The sequence below is a fragment of the Opisthocomus hoazin genome, chromosome 1 (assembly GCF_030867145.1).
Source record: "Opisthocomus hoazin isolate bOpiHoa1 chromosome 1, bOpiHoa1.hap1, whole genome shotgun sequence".
NCBI lineage: Eukaryota > Metazoa > Chordata > Aves > Opisthocomiformes > Opisthocomidae > Opisthocomus > Opisthocomus hoazin.
Window position 1 is genome coordinate 103,677,671 of NC_134414.1, and position 23,305 is coordinate 103,700,975.

At 41.4% G+C, this 23,305-nt stretch overlaps 1 protein-coding gene across 12 annotated transcripts in view; it reads right to left on the reverse strand.

Moving 5' to 3' along the window:
• Positions 1-299: 299 nt before the first annotated feature.
• SLC37A1 (solute carrier family 37 member 1) overlaps positions 300-23,305 on the reverse strand; it is a 39,902-nt gene continuing 16,896 nt past the window's right edge. For 8 of the 12 annotated variants that reach the window (XR_012765133.1, XR_012765123.1, XR_012765127.1 and 5 more), the window contains 11 exons: positions 20,812-20,895; positions 16,837-16,968; positions 15,163-15,253; positions 11,487-11,549; positions 9,656-9,741; positions 9,202-9,250; positions 8,300-8,373; positions 6,717-6,795; positions 6,053-6,150; positions 3,664-5,235; positions 300-3,036 (listed from right to left, as the gene is read on the reverse strand). Coding sequence is in view for 1 of the 12 variants with exons in the window: in XM_075431485.1 (XP_075287600.1) it covers positions 3,021-3,036; positions 3,664-3,716; positions 6,053-6,150; positions 6,717-6,795; positions 8,300-8,373; positions 9,202-9,250; positions 9,656-9,741; positions 11,487-11,549; positions 15,163-15,253; positions 16,837-16,968; positions 20,812-20,895 (825 nt within the window). In the remaining 11 variants the exon portion in view is untranslated. The remainder of the gene's footprint in view (positions 3,037-3,663; positions 5,236-6,052; positions 6,151-6,716; positions 6,796-8,299; positions 8,374-9,201; positions 9,251-9,655; positions 9,742-11,486; positions 11,550-15,162; positions 15,254-16,836; positions 16,969-20,811; positions 20,896-23,305) is intronic. The other 4 variants (XR_012765132.1, XR_012765135.1, XR_012765134.1 and 1 more) reach the window with 4 other exon arrangements.

Below are 23,305 nucleotides of genomic sequence, written 5' to 3' on the forward strand. Positions count from 1 at the left end.
GGAGCAGGACTCAGTCCCTGACTCAGGTGAGTGTCCTCCTTTCCTACTAGACTGAAATAAGGAGGCAGAATACAACCAGCTGATTGGAAATCAATCCCACAAAATGAAAAAAAAAATGTGTTCAGGCTGAGAAGGGCACTGTTTTCAAAATAAAAGTTCTAGGTCATTCTCCTAATGAACTGTTTCCCTTACACTCACAAGAGACAGGAGCACTGTCCCAGCACGGATGTCTATCCTTCCAACCAATAAATTGAGCACTTCTTCATGGAGATGTAAAAGATGAAGTAATCAGCATTTCTCATTTTGAAGAAGAATCTATTTTATTCAACACAGGACAGTAAATGAATAAAATTCACAATAACCAGCATTAAAAAAACAACAGACAAACCCTGCAGTCATATTTAAATTTGGCTCTACCTACTGGTTGCTCACATTTCTACATACAAAATTTTGTCAGTCTTGTTCATTTTCCAGATTAATGGATATTGACACACAATACTAACAAAACAGAGTTTATTCACAACTTAGCGGACCTTTACAGTTGTTAAGAAAGAAAAGTAAATCTTCTTGTCCAACATATTCGTAGCTGGGAGGAACTGAAATGCTGCACATCAGCAAGGAAGGAGGCATCGGCACACCACGAGTCCTAACTCCCTCCTGCGATCGATGGCAGGAAGGACTCAGGCCGACACCTCCAACATTGTCGTCATCCCATCCCCGAGTCACCGCAGTGCAAAAGCTATTCAAATAAATAAATAAATAACAGCAGCAGCCCCAACAATTAAAACATGAAAAATCCAAAACACAGTTAAATATCTTTACAACCTGTAGCTGTTAAACACAACTGAAAGCATTTTAACTGAGGACTTCAGCCCAGGGGGAATAGCCTCTCCAAATCCGAATGCAGCAGAGTTTAAATTGTTTCGATAATCTAGCATGTAGCTCTACACACCTTTTTGGGGAGGAAGGGATTGATATCTTCAGCTAAAGAAGTTCTCCATCCCTCCCTCCTCACACAGCCATTGAAGTTGTGCCAGTACAGCTGTTTTGGGGGTGCAACATTATTTTTCCCCTCATCAGGGGCTAGGCTGTCCTGGTCCGGCTGTCCATCCCCCAGAGCCACGCCACTGGGATGGAAGTCCTTTCGAGTAACATTGCTGCCAAATTCTGTTGCATTTAACTACAGCCTAAAGTCCAAACACAGCACAGATTTACAAATGTACATGTTGAGTACCCCCACTGGTCTCAACAGGTTTACTCAGAATGTGCAAAGTCAACCATTCATCTAGGTAACTGCAGGGTCAGGGCCTACGCAGAGCACTCACTCGCAAGGACTTCAGTACCCTCCTTACATCTGTGTGGGACCGAGGTCTTCCCTGTATCTCTGTTCAGCAAAACAGTTAAAAATGAACACATTCTTATCCTGTTCAAGACAAGCATAATGCATGAGCTGAATCAAATCAGCGAAATAACTGATCAAAGACTGAGGAATTACAAAACAGCCCTGGAAATTAAGTGTGCCAGCACATGGAAGAACACCAGCAGCCGATGAGAACATTTCTCCATGTTTTGCAGGATTATTTTAGAGTGTTGTTTTGTTAATCAAGTATAGACTACAGCATTGTTTCACAAAAGAGCATAATTCAGAACAAGACATATGCCTAGAGCTTTAATAAATACAGTTAAGACTAACACAGTTTAAATTATCTAGCCTTCATGATCTAAGTATAAACACCTCATACAAAAAAACATCTTTTACTTTGTACATCTTTAAAAAAACAAATCACAGAAACATCCGTTTTGCAAAGGAGACAGCTGTACAAAGAAATGATATGTTTTGAAGACATTAAACTGTCTGTTTGCTGGGTAACAATAGTTACTGAAATGTTCTCTTACAACTTACCACCTAGGTCATTTTTCTTATCTGATATAAACATATTTTGGCTCTGAATTTCAGATTCAGAGCCACTTGAAATTAGCCACTTGAAAGATTTCTGGTTGCTAAGGCCATGATCTGACGATGACTTCCGTGTGCATGCAGCAGCATGTAAACCAGGGAGCAGCCAACAGAGATCACCGGGGCAGCGGGCACCAAAGCAGCTCATCTGTTCAGTCCTGTAGTGTGAAAGCACGACACAGTTCCCTGCCACCCCAAGGAACAACTTCTCCTCTCAGCCCAGCCTAGTGGAGCAACACAACAATTCTGTGACGTTTGCACAACCAGTTTATAATGCCCTGAAAATCATTACAGTCCCCCTCTGGAAATTCTGATTCATAATCGACTTTTTGTTGCTTAGGACTCCTTTTTGCACAATCCTAACTGAGGACTAACATCCATCCAGAGAGTCTGTGAAAACTGCTGACTGTGGTACGCTGCAACAGTAAATTCCATTTCATTACCTACCACAAGGCTGCACGTTGTCCTGGACATTGGAAATACTGCTGTAGTTAAAAACTAATAATCTGGTGAGGTTGTTATTGTCTGAGCAGCTTCAAAACATTAACAGCAGTGCATCTTAATAACCAGGCGGCACTGTCCTCTACAAAGCGATGCTCTCGATGTGTGCGAAATGACATAAAGGATACATACTTTGCTCACTGACACTGGAACATTTCACTGCTAGACTGTCTGTTACTACTTCAATTTCCTTCTGCTCTGGTTTTGACTTGTTTTTGGAAAATACGCAGTTTGGCATTTTAATTAAAAACATCCTATCAAAAGAAATGAAAAGGCACTTGGAATTTCTCTTTGGCTCAGCTGAGGCGTGCTGCTAAAACCTTCCCAAAGTTTCTGTCTCTTCATCTGATGAACAGTTGCCATCTTGAGGTACTTATTCATGTGCAAAAATAAGAGCTTCAGGGATTTACCAGTTGCATTTCTCACATTGCTTCCAGTAAATGCGCAAAGTTCTCACCAAACAGAATCTCTTAAATACAGAATAACGCACTCCATGAAGTTTTTTTTCAGGAAATAGCTCTGACCAGTTACGCAGTCCTTATCCCAAATCTGGTCTCTTAGCTCAGTGTTCTTTAAACCTGGGAAAGAAGAGCAAACAGTCAGGAAAAGTTGAGGTGTGAGGCGTAACAGACCACTAACTTCAAAATGCAGGATCCATCCCTTGTTATGAATTTTTCTATTCTCTGTCCATTTTAATTCTCCAAAAACTACAGCTGAGGGGCCCAATTTAAATTTTGATACTGCAGCTGTAACTCCATTGATTCAGTGGAGTATTTCTTCTCAATCCAAAACACTGTGAAGTCAGAGTTACCTTTTCCGTTAAGGAAACTTTGTGGAAAAAGTCACATTTGAAACTATTAAAAAACACAGGGCAAGCAATGAAGTAGCTTCTTGTCCCCACCTGGATGCTCCCTGATGAAAACCCAGGAAGATTACATATTTGGGAAAAAACAAACAATAACTAAGAGACCACGACAGAGAAGCCTGTTTTCAGTTGCTTTTCAAAATAAGAGGTTCTAAAGAAAAACGTTCATGATTTGAAAACATCAAAATGAGATTACTCTTTTGAAGCAAAGTAAAAACAGACAGAAATGGACATCAGAAACCTTAACACGTTCAGTCTACATCAAGGCACTACAGGGCAAAGGCTTAGTAGTGTGTTTTTAAACTGTTATTAAAGAGCAATAGCCATGCATAACACTTACAGGGTATGATCTACGTTACACCGAAGCTCTTTCTGAATAAGACGGAGTAAGAACTGCAAAAACAGTCACAGTATCTATGTTAACATCTGTACAGATATACAAATAAATTAAGTTTCAGTATAAGATGCACGCTGTTATTCAAAGAGTTCCTCATTTGAAACATTACCCTGTAATGCTGAACACTCAATAAAAAGAAATAAATTCTTTGATTTACAGACGCTCAGTCAATGTTTGGAAGAGGAATTTTCACAATGAACGGGCAAGAGGAAAATAATTTCCTTTTCACAACCGAGAGATCCATTTCTTTGTCAAAACCAGAACGGCTTTCTGAAGGTACTTTACCAGCAGATGTGCAAAGAAACCAGCAGAGGGAACCCCAGGTTTCAAGAAAACATGGCAGACAGAAATTTTGGAGCATAGAAGTATTTTAGCTGCTATTCTGAAAAACAGCTCTGTGTGTGAAAAGCGCTAATTGCACAATTAGTCAAGCCGAGTGAAGTTGCTCATGTTTACCTGTGTGTGCAGGCCCAAGACTTCCAAGTGCACTTTAAAAGGTGTACTAAGATAGTACTCAAGACAGTGATTTTACAAATAAAATTTGGCAATTCCCATGTACATTAAAGACAGAACTAGAACTTTCCAGGTTTCCTTATCCTCAGAGCCTCACTGTTATAAATGGAAGTTTCTTCACTATTATAAGTATTGGTGCTTTCAGAAGCTAAACCTAACATTTCAAAGTTGTGCGAGTAGCCAAGCATGACAGAACTGAATACCATGTTAAAAGGCTAAAGCCCCTCCAGATATCTTTGAGGAAATAACAGTCGAACACAGGCATCTATACGCTATACTGCAAAGAACAGGAAAAGCAGAACTAGAGTTACAAAAAACAGGATTCATTACAACAGCACAGTATCAACCCTCTCAAAAGCAGAGCTTTACAAAGGCATTTTAACTGATGCTGCAAAGAAATGTGGGATTTTTAAATTTGGTTTTAATAAATAACCATAAAACAAAAAAAGCAGATCTTTAAGTCTACTTGGGAAAACTACAACAATCTCCCAAACCTCACTCTGCAGCATGGAATACCCAATACTGAAAACAACACAAAGCAGGATTTATAGAACTGCTAACTACCAGCGGGAATATACTTCAACTATTAACTTACTTAATTTACTTACTTTATTTCCAGAGATTTCACATCTTAAATGTGGAAAAACTTACTTTAAAATTTTGGGTTTAACTTGAATTAAGGAAAAAAGCCTCAGTCGTAAGCCAAAGCAAGACTTTCTGCTTTTCTTGTGTCAGGAAAGAGCAGTCTGACCCACTCAGCATTAACTCCTCTGCAGAAGCACGGAGCTCAGCGCAATGCCACGCAAGCACAGGGTTTTGTCTGGGCACAGCCACTATGGAGGACGGAGTATTTCTGAAGTGTTTCACAGTCACCCTGCCCTTTCATGAGCAGTTCTACCCAGGACTTCAAAAGGAGAGGATAGGCAGGTGACGCGTCAGGACATCTCTGAGGTAGTCATAGCAGCATTCTGCTCTGCTGGAGAACAAAGCTGGTACAGAAGCCTGCCAGGGAAATCCATGGCAAACGTAAAAAGGTAACCTACAGGCTAACCTACAGGTGGTTGCTGCAAGACTGACTTCAAAAGGTACAGCAAGACTCACCTTGCCTCATCTCATGTCTTCTTTGGTCTTTAAAAGTAAAGCAGGGCAAGTCAGAAGTAGAAAAAAAAACACCAACCCAAACTCTTTTCAGATCTTCCAACCCATTATACAGGAACTCAAACAGGAAAAAAAAGGAAAACGGATGTGCTTTGTACCAAGCCACCACGTGTGCGTTGCAGTCCTTTTCCCTAAACATCTGCTCCTGGTTACTGTCAAAACTTAGGATGCCAGTTTTTTGTCTAACCAAGTACAGCAGTTTTAGGGCCCATCTGGAGAACGTGCTATATTCACTTTCAACAGCTTCATTATCGTGGTGATTTTGGTGATTTAGCAGTGTAGCAAAACATTTGTTACTGCTTCGCTAAATCAGCTTGAAAGAAAACAGAAGTAATTCTTCCGTGAGTGGAATCTGAGGCATCTTCTAGGTTTACATACGAAGGTTTACTTACAATTATCCCTGCTGTAATCTTCTTAGTCAGCAATTAACAGATGTGTATTTCCTCAGGAATTTAAGTGCATCAGAACTTATCTGTACTTTTGATTAAAATTAGATGAAAATTTCAAAATGAACAAATTTGCTCTTTAATTGAAAATCTCCTACACAACTGGAAGTTTCTTATAAGATGGGAGTACTGAAATTGCAAAAGGAAAATCTACATTTTAAAGTAGTTTAGCACAACAGAAATACATGCCAACTAAATAGCATTTTTAGACTTACTAGCAAGGCACATGCATCTGCCACCATGAGCATGTAAAACACGTTGTTCCAACCAGATGGGGAAATCAGACCAGCCAAGAGAGGCCCCAAAGCCGCACCTAAAACATAATATTGATATTATCAGAACGATGCAATGTAACAATTACTATGCTGAAAGACAGTTGTTCTGAGTTAGAATAGCAGTTTCTCCACCTACTTAATTCAGTATTACCTTATGTATTAACAGGTCCCAGAAAATTACTGGTGCAGCTGCAAGCCAATGGGAAATCTAACACAGGGCAAGCTGGAAGACTAGAAGTTTGAGAAATGCCTCCCTTTGGCTCAACAAAATGCCCATCCAATATTAAGCTGAATCCTACTCAATGTTCCCTCCCACATACCAGCGTGGAGGGCATGAGCAAAATATCCCTGATCTCAGAAACAGCCTGACGGCATCTACTTTTGCTGTCTGTGCCCAGTATCAGTCTACCACACCCTTCTTTCTTTCCTCCCTCCCTCAGGTGTGGGACCACAGAGAGGTTTAAGGCAAAATTTGCTCTACTCCCCGTTTCCAAAGCTCTACCGAGTCCTGGCAAAATGTGACCTGGAGAGAGCCTAGTTTCTCAAGGAGCCTTTGTTTTAACCTCCCACAGCTAAGGCAGGCTACCTTACAGCTCTGGCTTACCTACAGATCCTGTTCCATCGATGATCGCTGTCACTGTGGACAAGGCTCTTGCATTCCCTTTCAGGCTTTTATGGGTACCCTAAAGTGACAATGACAGCTTAGATCCATCCTGAGCTGAACTCTGAAAAAGTGCTTAATTCGTCATGTAGCTCACCCCCCACACACATTTGATGTACTTTGTGAAGATGCCTTAAATATTCTAGCTCAGACCCTTTTATCACTACCTAAAGAAGCCTTCCACCCCATCAACCTGTTGCCTACAGCGTTATCCTTTCTTAAGTCATGTTATTTAAACCACAGGAGCCAAGAAGCTTTGTTCTGCATACTGTGGATTCAAGCCACAAGGATGGCACTTCAGCTTTGCATTGCGCTGCAAGGCTGTTTCCATGGCCATCTTTTGCTGTGCTAATACAGCAAAGCTCTGCGGAACAACAACAACAAAAAAACAAACAACATCACTGCTGTGACAGGAATACTAGAGTACCAGAATTATGGATATACACTGAAATGCTAATGAAGAGAATTCTTTAGCCAAAAGAAGCTTTTCAGTCCCAATTTTAGAAGCCTGGTCTTCAGAACAAAACAACTGATAAAGGGAGTGACTTTGTAGAAAGACAGAAAAAATGAATAGTTCAGAGAACTGCAAATAAGAGACAGTCTTTTATCTCCAGCACACTGAGAAAAATCCAGTCAGGTAATCAGCAATTTACAGTTGCTTGTGTCAGATGTTTGACTGTTCACATCCTAGGAACTGGTTGGCAGTTTCAACCCTCTTCCAAGTGCCAGGTAGGGATCTTGCGACGTCAAGATCTTCTTTCTAGCTAGTAGCCCCTTCAACAAGGCTAAGGATAAAACGGCCAATGTATGGTGGCCTTCTTTGTCTAGCCAAGGCCTCCAGGCCGAGGAAAGGGCTCCAGAGGACGTCTGGAGATATCTGTCCTGCTCCCTTTCCTACATTTAATGCATTTGCTGTTAGAGGACATTCGCCTCTTGCTTGGTACGTTAAGGAACCAACACCTTTGAAGGCAACCTTCCAACGCCTATCTAATGAAAGATGCCAGGGTCAACATTCTCACATGGCATTTTTGACTTGACTGATGCAGCTGGAAGTGCTGGCAACCAGAGCAACTGTCCAACAAAGGGCAGAGGGTAGCATGGACAAAAGTAAAAGTATGTGCCAGGTATAGCTTTCTACACTGATGGGAATTAAGTCCCCAGCTCACCTCTCACACAGATGCAGCTCCTCCCCTCATTTAAAGATGCCAAGTATAAAAGGAAAACGCACTTGCACAGAGACCTGGCTTTGCATGTAACCTTCACATCCACTTTGGGCTGTCATTCACTCTGTCTTGTTGGTAGGCAAGAATAATTTAGAAGCCTCTCACAAGCATGACATTAATTCATACTAGTACACAAACTCTAAAACAATCTCAATGGCTGAGTTCGGGACTGCCTATCTGTCTCCTTATCCCTTTGCTCTGGGACAACGCGGCCCCTTCACTGATGACCCTGCAGAAGTCAAAAGGGCTCTCTCTGGAGGCCAAAGATGCTACACCGGAAGCAGAGGGGGAAGTCAAACTCACCAAGTCAGCAGAGACAGCAGTGGTGATCAGCGCGTAAGGGCCATTCACCAGGGCACCACTGATAAGCAGCATCACTGTTGCAGGTTGGACAAAAAATGGAAAATGTGAGTTGCCTGAAAGACTCTTAACTGTAACAACAGGAGACATTGTAGCCTACGGTTCTCAAAAGGTTTAATCCTTTCTTGGCTCCCCTGATCCCACCACGGAACCGGGAGTGAAGGAAAAGCAAGATACATTCCTATCCCCCTGCAACGGTTACTCTGTGACGTAAATTCTCAAATATAACAGGAGATGAGGTTGATTCAAAAGGCACTTCCCAGGGCCTTTACTGATCCTGGTGGGTCAGAGAAAGTGGAAAATCTGACCAAACTGACCCACAGAGCAGGGGATGCTCACAGGATCCACCCATAGGCCCCTTCTCTGCTCGTACAGCACCAAGCACCAGATGGCCCTAAAACTTAACACGGCCTTAGGTAGGCGAGACACTACTGTCAGCACTTGTATTCCAACTTCTGTTTTGAGCTAACAGACAGAAAGCCACAAGTGAATTCATTCCTACATAAGTAAAGTTAACGTTGCTGTCAAAAGTACGACCAGTAGTCTTTCAACACCTCTGACCTTTGGGATAAGGAACATAATAAAGCCTGTGCTGACACAACAAGCTCCAGAAAGACGACTAATGATATTAACTAAATCACTGTTATCATGCGACCCTCCACTCAGTTCCTAGCCCCTCCTTCCTTACCCTGTAAACAGCCTGCAAGACAAACCTAGGGAATTTGATTCCATACTTCCTCCTCTCAGGGAAAATATGATATAAAAATAAAAAATAAAGAGCATCAAAGGATCATAAATAAGAAGCTCACAGAAATCCAGGCAGAAAATAATTTAAAAATACTCACCTACAGTAGCCTCAAGGCCCATTTTACTGACTGCAGAGAACATGTACAACTGTAAAGACAAAAAAACAAACATGTTGAATACCAACATATGGACTAATCCTAGGTTCCCCATTTTCCCCATGTTAACTACAAAACTACCAACTAAGGTTGGTATTATGTGAAAGCTAGTTCTAGGTTTTACTAAACCTTTTTAGACCACAGCAGAACAATTGTTTGATTGGACACAGGAGAGAAATAGGGTGTATGCTCCTGCTCCCCAGTATGTCCTTTCAAAAAAAGGGCTGTGTTACGAGACCACTCAGTTTTAAACTCTCATATTGCCAGCTTCAACACAGCACAGAATACTGTTCACAAAAGAATCAAAGAAAAATGCATCTCATATGTCCACTGTCCACTTCCCAAGGAATGCTGTCAAAGTCTCAGCCACAGCTTTGAGAGAGGGGCCAACTCTTACTGTGGGTGCTGCAAGCAATAGCATCATTCCACAGGTTGAAGCCCTCTTCTGCAGCCTGTCTGAAATCAGGCCTGCCAAAATGCCACCTGAAAGAAGAGACAGCTGTGTGAGGAAAAAACTGTGCATGTTTTACACAAAAGACGTCCGTTATACTTAATGAAATCCAACCCAGATTAAAACAATAGGATACGGCTTTTAATGTACAGTTAGACAGAGCAGCACGGAGCAGGAGACTGACAACGTAATTTGCACTTAGCAACATCCTATTAACCCAACTGGTTTTGACTTGGAAGATAACAAAAGCAGACAGTTGTTCTTCCTCATCTTATTCCAACCAAATATTCAAGATGACAAGGGTGGGGGCAGAATAGAGATGGAACAAGTACTTAGAAATCATTGTTCTGCTGCTTTTGAATGCAAAAAACCCTGTGTCGACAGGTGCCACATGACCTCACTGCTGGCCTTCTGGAATCCAGCTGTGACCAGCTACTCACTGCTCTTAACTCCTCACCTGCAACAGCAAACATGGCTGTCAAGTGCTCTGACCATGCTGATGGTCTAGAATAACTCAATTGAGCTATTCTAGATCTTGGGGCAAATGAAATATTTGGTTTTCTCTCCAGGTAGTCACTCCAGGCTCTTCAATCTTCCCTACTTCTTGTGTTTGCCAATGACTGTACACAGAAGTACTAATCAGAGCGTGTGGCAGGAGGGGGGCTGGAAGGCCAGAGGGTAGGAGCTGCCAAAATGATACAAAGGGAACTTGGTACAGGGAGAAGGAAAGCAAGTTCTCCGGATTCTCCAGATTCCTAAATATTGCTGGGCCTGCCTCTCTCTTCCCAGCTGCCCACCCACCTCCAAAGTGCTCACAACCCACCTGAATTTAAATGTCAATGCCAAAGGCCCAAGCAGCACTGGCACATTGTTAAGCTTGTACTCACAGTGCAATAAGATGCTGCTGAAAGATGTCACCCACATCTCTAAGGTACTACTGACTCTGGTTTCTAGCTATCTGGATGAAATGAGCAGTGAAAAATGGCAGAAGTCACATCCAGCACATGACTAGAACAGTAACTGCAACACACCTTGACATGCATCTTGAACTACCAGGGTCTACATAGCTTGCGATCCAGTGAAAATTCTCCATCAGGAGCATCATTTTCAAGAGACTGATACAGAGCTTGTTTCCATAAGTGAATGGGGGAGGTGGAGAGGGGATGGGTGTGGGGGTGAGTGTGATAAATCAGCCGGGCATGAAGAAGATGATGATGATGCTTGTTTTATTGTAAGCTATGCTGTCTGCACTCACATGAAAATTTCATTATTCAGTGGCCACCTCACAGATTCCAAAGGAATAGTCTGATCCTTATTATTATAACAATCTCCTTATTTTATCACATACAGTTTATATGAGGCATCAAGAAAAAAAAAAACCACAACAAACACCTATGGCCATTCACCTCTGTACCTACAAAAAATACAAAACTGTACAAGCTGAGATAGTTTTGTTTTGTTAGAATGACAAAAGGAAGATATTTTGAGAGGTGGAGTGACCAAGACTCATGGGCCAAAGCTGATGGAGCTAAAAGATTCCACAGTATTTGGCTATTACAATCCGTACTGGACAATATCATTGGCTCTGTGAGTTACTCAATCTCAAAGATATTTTGCTAGGTTTTCAATGTCCAACCCAGCTCTCAGCTTAGTACCTTTACTAGCACTCTTCTTCAATGGGCATAAGGCACAAGGACTAACAATACATTAGCTGTGTGTACCACAGCTTTTCCTAAACTAGTGCAATTAAGGATGAAATATTAATATTAAAACTTACCAAAGATTCCACCCACATCAAACAGTGTAGAAAGATCCCCTGCTCTTCTGGCATCAAGATGCTCTAGAGGGAGAAGTAAAACATTTGTCTCATTTCCAGACTATAAAACATAGAAACCTCACCACAGTCTTCTCATACTAGGGTAAAGGCATCTTACAGCAGTATTGTTCATTCACAGGAATAAGCTACCATAAGGTGTCACTATGTAAGACAAATAAGAATGTATCAGAACTGGGTATTCAGGGACACAGACTTTTGAATGCAATTACACTCATAGCAAGAGACATCATACCACTTTAACAACCATAGAACAGTTTAGGTTGGAAGGGACTTTTAAAGATCATCCAGTCCAACCCGCCCTGCAATGAGCAGGGACATCTTCAACCAGACCAGGTTGCTCAGAGCCCCGTCCAACTTGGCCTGGAATGTTTCCAAGGATGGGGCTTCTATAACCTCTCTGGGCAACCTCTTCCAGTGTTTCACCACCCTCACTGTAAAAAAAATTTCTTCCTTATAACCAGTCTAAATCTACCCTCTTTTAAGTTTAAAACCATTACCCCTTGTCCTATCACTACAGGCCCTATTAAAAAATTTGTCCCCATCCTTCTTATTAGCTCCCTTTAAGTACTGAAAGACTGCAACAAGGTCTCCCCACAGCCTTCTCTTCTCTGGGCTGAACAGCCCCAACTCTCTCAGCCTGTCCTCACAGGAGAGGTGCTCCAGCCCTCGGATCATTTTTGTGGCCCTCCTCTGGACCTGCTCCAACATATCCATGTCTTTCCTATGCTGAGGACTCCAGAGCTGGATGCAGGACTCCAGGAGGGGTCTCACCAGAGCAGAGGGGCAGAATCCCCTCCCTCACCCTGCTGGCCACGCTGCTTTTGATGCAGCCCAGCATACAGTTGGCCTGGGCTGAGAGCGCACATTGCTGGATCATGCCCAGCTTTTCATCCACCAGTACCCCTAAGTCCTTCTTGTCAGGGCTGCTCTCAATACCTTCATCCCCCAGTCTGTATTGATAACAGCGGTTGCCCCGACCCAGGTGCAAGACCTTGCACTTCACCTTGTTGAACCTCATGAAGTTCACATGGGCCCACTTCTCAGGCTTGTGCAAGTCCCTCTGGATGGCATACCATCCCTCAGGTGTGTCGACTGTATCACTCAGCTTGCTGTCATCTGCAAACTTGCTGAGGGTGCACTCCATCCCACTATCTATGTCACTGATGAAGATATTAAACAGCACTGGTCCCAGCACAGACCCCTGAGGGACACCACTTGTCACTGATCTCCATTTGGACATCGAGCTGTTGACCACGACTGCCTGGATGCGACATCCAACCAATTCCTTATCCACTGAATAGTCCACCCATCAAATCCATGCCCTTAGTGAAGCCATGCTGGCTGTCTTGAATCACCTCTCTGTCCTCCATGGGCCTTAACAGAGCTTCCAGGAGGATCTGTTCCATCATCTTCTCAGGCATAGAGGGGAGGCTGACAGGTCAGTAGCTCCCAGGGTCCTCCTTCCTACCCTTTTTAAAAATGGGTGCAATGTTTCGCTTCCTTCAGTCACCAGGGACTTCGCCTGACTGCCACAACTTTTCAAATATCATGGAGAGTGACTTGACAACTACCCCTCATGACTCCGTGATGCATATCATCAGGTCCCTTAGACTTCTGTATGTTCAGGTTCCTCAGGTGGTCCCAAACCTGATCTTCCCTTACAGTAGGAGGAGCTTTGCTCCCCCAGTCCCTGCCTTGTGGTCCATCCACTCAAGAGATGTAGGAAGAGAGGTTGCCAGTGAAGACTGAGGCAAAAAAGTTGTTGAGTACCTCAGCCGTCTCCTCATCTGTGGTCACCAGTTTTCCAATTGTGTTCATCGGAGGGGGGTATGCTGTCTTTGACCTTCCTCTTCTGGCTGACCTACCTGTAGGAGCCCTTCTTGTTATTCTTCACGTTCCTTGCGAAGTTCTGCTCCAGCCACACCTTGGCCTTCCTGACCCCATCCCTACACAACTGGGTAGCGTCCCTATACTCTTCCCAGGATACTCGTCCCTGCTTCCACAGTCTGTGCATCTCGTTCTCGCCCTTTAGTTTGACCAGCAGGTCTTGACTCCTCCATGCCAGTCTCTTGCCTTCCTTTCCTGATTTCTCACACCTGGAGACTGAGAGCTCTTATGCCCTATGGAAAGCGTCCTTAAAGATCTGCCAGCTCTGTTCAGCTCCTTTATCACTGAGGGCACTTTCCCAGGGGTTCCTATTGACTAATTCCTTGAGGAGCTAGAATTTTGCTTTCCTAAAACTCAGGGTCCTGACTTTACTCTTTGCCTGACCCACATCCCTCGGGACTGCAAACTCCACCAGTGCGTGATCACTGCAACCCAGGCTGCCTTGAATCTTAAGGTCACCGATTAGCTCACTTGCGCTGGTGACCATCAACAGCTCTATTGCTCGGATTGCATCTATGTTAAAGTTTGGTCTAACAATATTCCCATTTGTGAATAGCCACAGATTCATAAACGGTTAACAAATGCTCGTAAGTGAGCCTCTTTGATCTAAAAGCATGATTAGGGTACATTTGGATCACTTCTAGAGCCTCATGCTGCAGGCATCCATCACATGACCAGTAATATTCATCATTAAATTACATCTGGCCATCCTGCTTGGCACAACATGTCCTGTGCAGTTTAGGGGGACTACAAAGAGAGAGTGATTTCCTCAACTCCACTGTTTGGCAGCGAGGACCACTGTTTGCATATGCTTACATTTAATCTAATGTAGTTACTGATACACTACAGGGTCAGATTTCCAGAAGTACACAAAGCTGGGCAATCCAGTCCTACTGTGTGAAGGGTGAAGTTTCAAAAGGAGATGAATTTCTAAACCCCGTTGGTATTTACTTTTATTAAAGTCTCTGAAATGCAAAGAACAGTATGTGCTAAAACACTGTTGTCAGTGGCACTACCATAACTTCACCAACACCTGCCACGGCACAGATAGCAGTACTGTAGTAAATATCAGTAACCTTTCTACTAAACATCCGCTGCTTTCAAGGTACCCAGTCCTACAGGAGCTCTTGCTATTTGGAGTCCACACACAACAGCCTTTAGCTCTAGGATTTGCAGCTCTCTGTATTTTCATGGGGTGTTTAGCCTGCCTCTCTGCTGGTTGCTGCTGCCATACTTGTCCAGCACAGCCTTTTTGTTAGCTGGGGGTTGAACGGTCACATCATGACTCACAAGAACATGAATTTCTCTGGCTAGGGAGAATGCCCTTCTCTGCACTCTACAGCACAAAACAAAACAACAGTACTTAACAGATAGAGAAGTTAATTTAGACTTTTTGTGTATGTTTTAACAAGGCACTTCAATTATGTAAAAACATTATTAGAAAGTAAACCTTTTTGATTGGTTTGCAAGAGCCAAAGACACAGCGTTTGAGCTTGGAATCGTCGAAAATAAGCCAGATTATTTTTTTGTTTGTTTTGAAAATACTCTCTCATAATACTGAATTCACAAAACTGAGAAATATGTTAGTTAGTGAGTTACAACTCTCCTGCTACTGTAGCAAAGACAGCCTATTTCAGAAGCAGTAATGTTTATTTTCTTATCTATTTCAAGCTCATATTTTCAGACACTTCGTAGTCATAATTCTGTATCCCTTCACCGTGATACTTACCTACATTTGTGATATAGAGGGGAAGCCAGAAGAGGAAGGTATAGCTCACCAGCTTTGCAAACAGAAGACAAAGGGAGAACTCTATGACTCCCTGAGAGAATAAAGAAAACAGGAAGTTAGTATCTTGACAGAGCTGCTATTTGCTTTCAAAGATCATTATGAAAATGGTTTCTAAGCAGCATTTAGGCTTTTCTTTTTCTCTCCATAATTCCTAAGAAGCATTCTTCCCCTGAGAGCACAAAGCTTATAATCAGAGCAGACTGTGGTATTTTACTTACGTGTTTTCTCTTCTCTTAATTGTACTGAATTGACCAAAGAGAGAACACTAAAATGAACAGGAAGGACTTGATACCGTCTGGAACACCTGCACCACTTATCTTGCTCAGGTAAAGAGGTTTTTATATAGCATTATAGCAGGTTTGGAGTGTATTCCAGAGAAATTGGCATATCTTTGTGTTCTTTAGATCCTTCCTTCACATGGGTCTAAGATTTCTCCCTTATTGTCTAACTCTTCACAAAAAGCCAGTAAACCAGTATGACACAGTTCAAATCATTATGTGGTAACAGCACACTACAGACAGGACATATGCCTATCTAAAACACTAATTTGTTTCATCCTCTTTTCTGCTGGGTACATGAAAAGTATACTTATTGCATAGAGCTGCAACTAAACTGCCAAATTAACCTACCTTCATTCCCCTCACCATCAGATGTCTTTTTGTTTGAAACCAGATTTCCTAAATCCCTGGTATGGAGTACTGCAGTTATCTGCACAGACAACACACATACACACCTGGCTCTACTTCGCATACAGCTGTGACTCGTCCCAACAACAGGAAGGGAAAAATACCACAGAGTGACAGAGATTCCAGGTGGCAGGAGCACCAATTTTTCTACCCATCACTTTCACTCTGCCACACAAAAACCGTCTGCGACAGACGATCAGACTGGACAGGATGAGAAGATGCAGGAATACAGTGGTCAGGTGCTGGGGATTTCCTCCCCTACCTTCACACCTGGTCCAAATCCATCTGTATATAATCTACTTGTGCAACCTACTGAAGCTGCTAGGCTTTAAGCTGAGAGGACAATCAATGATGGTCCTTGATCTAAAGGAAACTTTCTTTCCTTTTATGAGCAGTCCAAATGTCTGGACTGTCTGAAACTTCTCAATATAAACCATACAAGAGATTTTAAAACTAAAGCTTCTAAAAACAACGTTGAGGAGAGTAAAAGGGAAGCCATGGAAGGAAGTTCTGACGCAGAGAAGTGCTTATAGACTCAGCCTGCTATTCCACTCTTAATACCCGTTGTGTCATTAACTAAGACCAGTATTACATTATAGGCTGCTCTAGTATTAGTTACAATGAAGGTGGGGGGAAGCCATTCATAGGGATACTGGAGCCTAGATGCTTGTAGTTTCTAAGATGCAACCAATGAGCTTATGCCATCTGCTTACTGGGGGAAGAGACCACTCTAATCAATTTTCACTCCTCCTCTGAGATGGGCACACCTTATGTTCTGTACCAGAATCTGCTTTAGCCTATATACACCAGAGATGCCAATGAAAACTTCTGATGCAAAGTTCATGTCGTCTGCCACTCCACGGCAATATGAATCCTGAGGCAAAACTTAATTCTTAGAGGAACAGGCAAGAACAGCACATGTACTCACAGGTATTTGCAAGGCCCCAAGGAAGCTGATAGCTGATGTCCCATGTCTGCCTCCCCCAGTCACTGCAGTGCTGGAGTTCAGTGACACACTGCAATTTTCACTGTCCGTAAGTAAATGCTGTGTCTCTGGATCCTGCAATTTTCCCCAGCAACACCATATGAAAAAGAAAGGAACAACGCATCAAACCACTTATCAAGGAACCATGTAATTCAATAATTTTTTTTGTTTAGTTTTATCTATTTTATCACAGAAAGTTACAGCTTTTACAAATCCCTTGGTTTGGATATACAGAGTATATATAGAGAGTATAATACAGAATGTCAGGTGAAACAAGCCTGGTTGTTTATGCCCGAGTGCATATACTCCATCATGAAATCAAGTTTCTGTTCTATGGTGGAACAACTTCAAGTTGCAAAAAACACATATTAAGAGTACGATTTAATGGAATAAACCATTTTCCAGTCTTCCCTTACCCCACTACGTAAATATGGTCTAATTAAAACTGACAATCCACTGAGTATTACAACACATTTCTGTATAAAAGCATGTATCATACTCTTTCTGTACAAATATTAAGCCCATTTTTCAGATTCTGTAACACTATCTTATTCACCAATTTAAATACAGATACCAAGTGCTTTATGTTAAGCATTCACTTATTTTTTTCATGTCTGTTTCATTTGAGCATTGCAATCCAGAAATCATAAAAGCCTGGAGTTTACCAATATTACCTAAGTTACAGAATCACAGAATGGTAGGGGTTGGAAGGGACCTCTGTGGGTCATCTAGTCCAACCCCCCTGCCGAAGCAGGGTCACCCACAGCAGGCTGCACAGGACTGCGTCCAGGCGGGTCTTGAATATCTCCAGAGAAAGAGACTCCACAGCCTCCCTGGGCAGCCCTCTGAGGGCTCCGTCACCCTCAGAGTGAAAATTGTGAGTTCTGTGAATTTTTTTGTGAATTCTGAGTTCTGTTCTAGCACTAAGAAGGATTTTACTCTAGTAATTCCACTGACTGCTAAGAATACTTGTGGAGCAAGTTAATCACTCAACAAGAACAAGCCATCCCAGTTTAGCCATGAGGACATGTTGTTATTTTTATCCCTCCATCACACTGAAGAGAACTCTCAGAATAGAACTGGGAATTTGCACCTTACAGTTGTACAAAGAAAAAGAAATTCCAGGTATAAATAGACCTCAATATTTCTTTCCAACTCAGAAAAAGGACAGTATGTAGCTATCCTCACTTTCACGGGGTCCCTGAGAAGCTTACTTAGCTGTGTACTTTTACTAGCTACGGATGCATTCTACATACTGTCTTCTTTCTCCCAATTCTTGTGCATTTGAATAAAGCCTTAGTGAAGAATGACGCCTCAAATACAAATTTGGCTGTAGGTTAGTAAGGATAAAATGGCAGACCATCCAGTTTCCAGTGGTTATTACAAAGATGAAAACTTTCCGATTAATGTTCAGTAAACTGATGGAGGAAGAAAGAAAAAAAAAAAAAAATCAAGCGCTGGACACATTCAATTCTGCTATTTTACACTCAGTGATTCTAAATAAATTCTCTATTTAAAGGACTTCATTTAGGAGAAGACACTAGGCAACCACCTGGGCACCTGAGACCAGACACTTCGCATAATTTTAGAAGCTACCATGCAGCATCCAAAACATTTGCACAGGGTTAGTAGATAGGATGCAGGATTCACAGGAGACCCTGCACCCTAACTAAGCATTAACTAGAAGACAGGAAAAACATCTAGGGACCTCTGACATGGCACTGTAAACCTATGCTATGGCATATGAATCGCTATCATCGTCACAAGTATTTATCTTCTGAATTACTGGAGCAACTTCAAAACTTGAACAGCAGCAATTCAAACCACCAGCTATTAATATAAAAAAAAAAAAAAAAAAAAAAAGATAAAAGAAGGGCTTAAGCAGTGAAGGTCCCCACTGGATTCAATGAAAGACACATCTAGATAGTGTCTTAAGTGACACTCTCTTGCACAGTTTGCACAGCAACCCTAACCAGGATTGTCTGAGGTAATGCTGCTCATTTCTCAGACAGGTAGCTCCAAGTCTGTTTAAGAAGAGCAGGTTAAATATTGAAGTGCAAGTGACCAAAGTCCAAATAACTTCTTTAGAAACTCATACTGGAAACTTTTATTGACAATAGGGGATTTTTATACTGCACATAGCTAAATGATAAATACAAACAGCAGTTTGTGCTTGGCAGAGATAACATTGTTCAGCCTTGCCAGCTTGTCAGAGAGTGTGATTAAGCACATGGCAGACTCTTGATCTCTGGGGAAGGATCCATTATCCCTCGATTTTGTGCAATTTTCAAGGGGCCAACCTGACACAAGCAGTAATGAACACACAGAGGTATTCGGGTCACACAGTGAAAAACACATTCTGCTTTCAGTCATTGCCTATCCTGAATATTTGCTTTGTTTTCACAGTAATTGAAGAGGTCAATGAAAAATCAGTAAAAGCTGCCATCCCAGTGTGCTTGGAGGAGACCAGCTCATAAATGAAAAACATCTGTTGTTTGTACAGGCACAAAAGCTGACAGGCACAAAAGCTGGCTGTGATAATCAGCTCAGCATAACTGTCACACAACCACTGTAAAAAGGAAAGATGTGTAACAAAACTCGGCTTTGACAGGAGCAGCATTATCTTTTGTCACTGGTAGAAGATCAGAGGGTCCCAAACAGTGACAAAAAAGGAATTTTACTTATTGTATTAATTTCTTTTTAAAGCTTTGTTAGTACTACATACTACAAACATAAAACCCAGCTGGCATGGGGAGGGGGGTCCAGGGAGAAAGAATATTGACAGGATTGCCAGCAAGTGTTGCCCATGTTGTCCCTCTGTCCTGCTCACAAGGGAGCACCGGTCAGTGTGACAGGGGCTACATTCCCCTTGCCCACTCGCTATGCAGACTCTTTGCACAGGCTGACAAGAGAGTTACGAGCCCAGTTAGAAGATAAGTCTTTGTCTACTGATTTGCTGACTGTATTTTAGCTGTCTTCATGACTTGTCTAAAGACACTGCTGATACTCTTACATTTTCTCCCCTTATCTTCCAGCTGGCTGTGAAATAATACTGAGAAGTGGTTTCTGGGCTGAAGACTGTTCTTGGGCAGCTCAAAAAAACCCATGAATAAACTCAGTACAGAGGTGGTTTAAGCTGGACTGATCAAAATCATGAGTAAAGTGCTTCCTTAACAAAAATTTCAAAACCTTTACATCAACACTGATCATTATACCGGGTGAATACTGACTATTATTCTATGGGCAAAGGTGAAAAGAACAGGAAGTTTCTTTTTTCCTGTAAAAATGGAAAAAGAAGTTCTCCCCTTAGGATATGATGTGCCAAGTGTACTGAACACAAATACGACATTTCAAATGGAAATCTTAAGTTAACGTCCACCACAAGATGGTATCTCTTTTTGCCCACAAATGGGCAAATCCAGAATTCAGTTTCCAGTGAGGACTACCAGCACTTATGGTTACAATTTTAAGCAGGATTTGTGTGAACAAGTGCTTATATTTCAAACTCTGTCTCCATGTATCATATTCTAAGTACATACTTCTATTACATTAAAAGAGAGAGAAGTGAGACTGCAAGAAAGGGACAAACATGATATAAGTAGTTTAAACATTCCAAATGGGCTATCTTTAAAACATTTTGAAGTGCATTACTTTTGCTGGAATTGTATGAAGATCACAAGATAAGAGCAATTGAGTAAGCATGGTATCTTATTCAGCTCAGTTTGCAGTATTTCTGCTAGATAACACTTCATTCCCTCACCTGAAGTTACATTTGTGTATGAAGATGGAAGTAGATTGCAGCACAATAAAAGGAAGAGCAATCTTTGCCAACACTAAATCGACTGTAAATATTCCATGTGAGCTTTAGGAAGTCTTCTATACTATTTTACAGCTATACATTAAATTTTACCTGATTACCTGAGGTTTGCTGGTTTCCTTAGCATTTAAGGCTGGCATCTGAACTCTGAATCGAGATGCACCATTCAGGAAGGTTTTAGAACTCTGAAAAAAAAACCACAGACAAAACAAAACAAACAAACAAACAAAAAAAAACATACTTTTGTTGCTTGTTTTCTGAAGGACTACATCAATATTAATCATTTCTCTGCAAAAAAAGTCTTTTTGTGCATTGTAACATAAACATAACCCCAAATGAAGCATCTTTAATTTAATGACTGCGTATTTTGGATTTTTAAACTTCTTACGCAGACCTATGGCAATGTACATTAAATGCAGTCACAAACTTATTTGAAGATTCACTTCATACTGGTTTTATACAGAAGCAGCATACTGAATTCAGAGCACAGTTATGCCATTCTTCACATCTTTAGCTGCTTTCTCCTCTACTGAACTTCCATTGACATCGCAAACTCAGTTTTTTCTCATAAGCAGATGGTCCTAGCAGCAACTACAGAAGGTCACTGACTTCAGGAAAACCTTGATTTTTCATTTCCCTATCATTTTAAGATAAAAATTTATCCCGTTAGCTTGTGCTCACTCTATTCTTCTAATCCAGAAATGGACCGTGCTCATGTCATAACACAGCATGCTCAGTACAGAAATCGAGGCGACAAGCTATATTTTAGGCCCTAGATGGACCTACATTTTATAAACCACACCCTGGATACCACATTAAAAAAAAAAAACAAAATAAAACAAAAACCCCAAACCCTGCCGCAAATAAAACCCCCCAAACCTCCCAACACAAATAAAAAAAGCATGCCCATTCCCACCGAACATTTTAATTCAAATAGAATCACTAAGTAATACTTCCCCAACAAAAACACAAGGATATGTACTGCAGTATTCTTTAGATAAACTATCATTTATCAACCAAATCTTTCAAAGGCGGCAAAACACTTTTTAGGATAAACAACGTGTATCTGCTGCTCAATGCAGAGCTGAGGCACAAGCAGTCTTGCACATGCATTCCCCAAAACAAAGAAAAACAACATTCAAACCCCCAGGGTCTGATAAAACACATTTTTAAATTTTATCTTGCAGAAAATCAGGCTCTCGTCAGAAAAAGTGATTTACAATAACCTGTGAAAGAAAATCTATTATCTTGAGACATGTCATCTACATCTTTATTCAGCAGCTCAGCAGAGGGAAAAATGAAAGACTTTTTCATTTGACTGTCAAAAATAAGATTTACTGTGGTAAGGAGGAATTGTCTGGGGAAAAGGACTAGACTGAGAGGCTGCACATTTAATACTTAGACTTCTTTCTCCTTTTCAGAAGATAAAAATTGTAGCCTGGTGTCTTTTAAATTTACAAGCACTTTGCCACAGGAGTTTAACAGAGCTAAATTTCCTGGAAGCGCAAAGTCACATTAAAGAAAATTCCTGGAATTATAAAGACAGGTCTGTATGAACATGCTGCAACTAATATGTTTACCTACTAAAAAAGAAAAACAAAAAAACCCCAAGGTACAGACAGAAAAGATGACAAGCAATAAAAACAGTTCTAAATCATCACATTTCACAAATGCCATTAAATCTAATCTTTAACATTCATTAAGAAAGTGCACCAATGCTTAATAAAGCACACCGACTTCTCGCTTGCATCTGTCATAGGTATAGCCTTTTGGAAAGTCATAGATTAAGCTCCTAATGCCAGCATTTAAAAGCACTCTGTTGTACTCAGATATTTGTTTTGAAACAAACTTCAGATTCATAAATCAGAGCCAAGATGAATACAAGCAAATGAAGCCCAAGCAATTGGTAAACAAGGAATAAGAACCACACATTCAAGGCTCTGCGTGGCTTTCCGTCTGTGCTTCTGGACAACTCTGTGAAATCAGATTACTCACCACTATAAACTCTGTAGAAATATTGCACTCACGATCACGCTGCAAATAAACAGCAGACTAAATTTATCCAAGATAGTGACACCACACAGAGATGAATCTGATCTCTAAATCTTAATATAAATCTACCGTAACTCCTCACCTCACGTTGAGCATTTAATTTAGTCGTGAATAAATTTAACTGGCCTCATTCTTCCACAATGAGGTTCAGGTTCTGGCACCGGCTGGCGAAGCTGCCTGCACCTAACCCAGACATCTGTCTGAAGTGACCTGCTATAGCCTTATAAGCAAAGCAAGTGTGTATGTTTCTTTAATGTCTTAGAATAAGCACTTCTAGCTATTTGCAAAAGCAAACGGGTTGTTCAGGTTGTCACTGAAATGACTGAGCAAAAAGGGACAGCCAGCATTTTATGCCTGCCAGCAAATTCTACCCCTTGTACAACACGGCTGAAATTTTTTGCTCCCACTAGTAACACAGTCTATTTTGTTACATGAGCCCTCCTTCAATCAGCAATCTTTTTTTTTTTTTCTTTACAGTCAGACATGCTCACTTCCACATCTGCATTTGTACATGTTCTTGAACTTCTATTCTTACCTTATTAA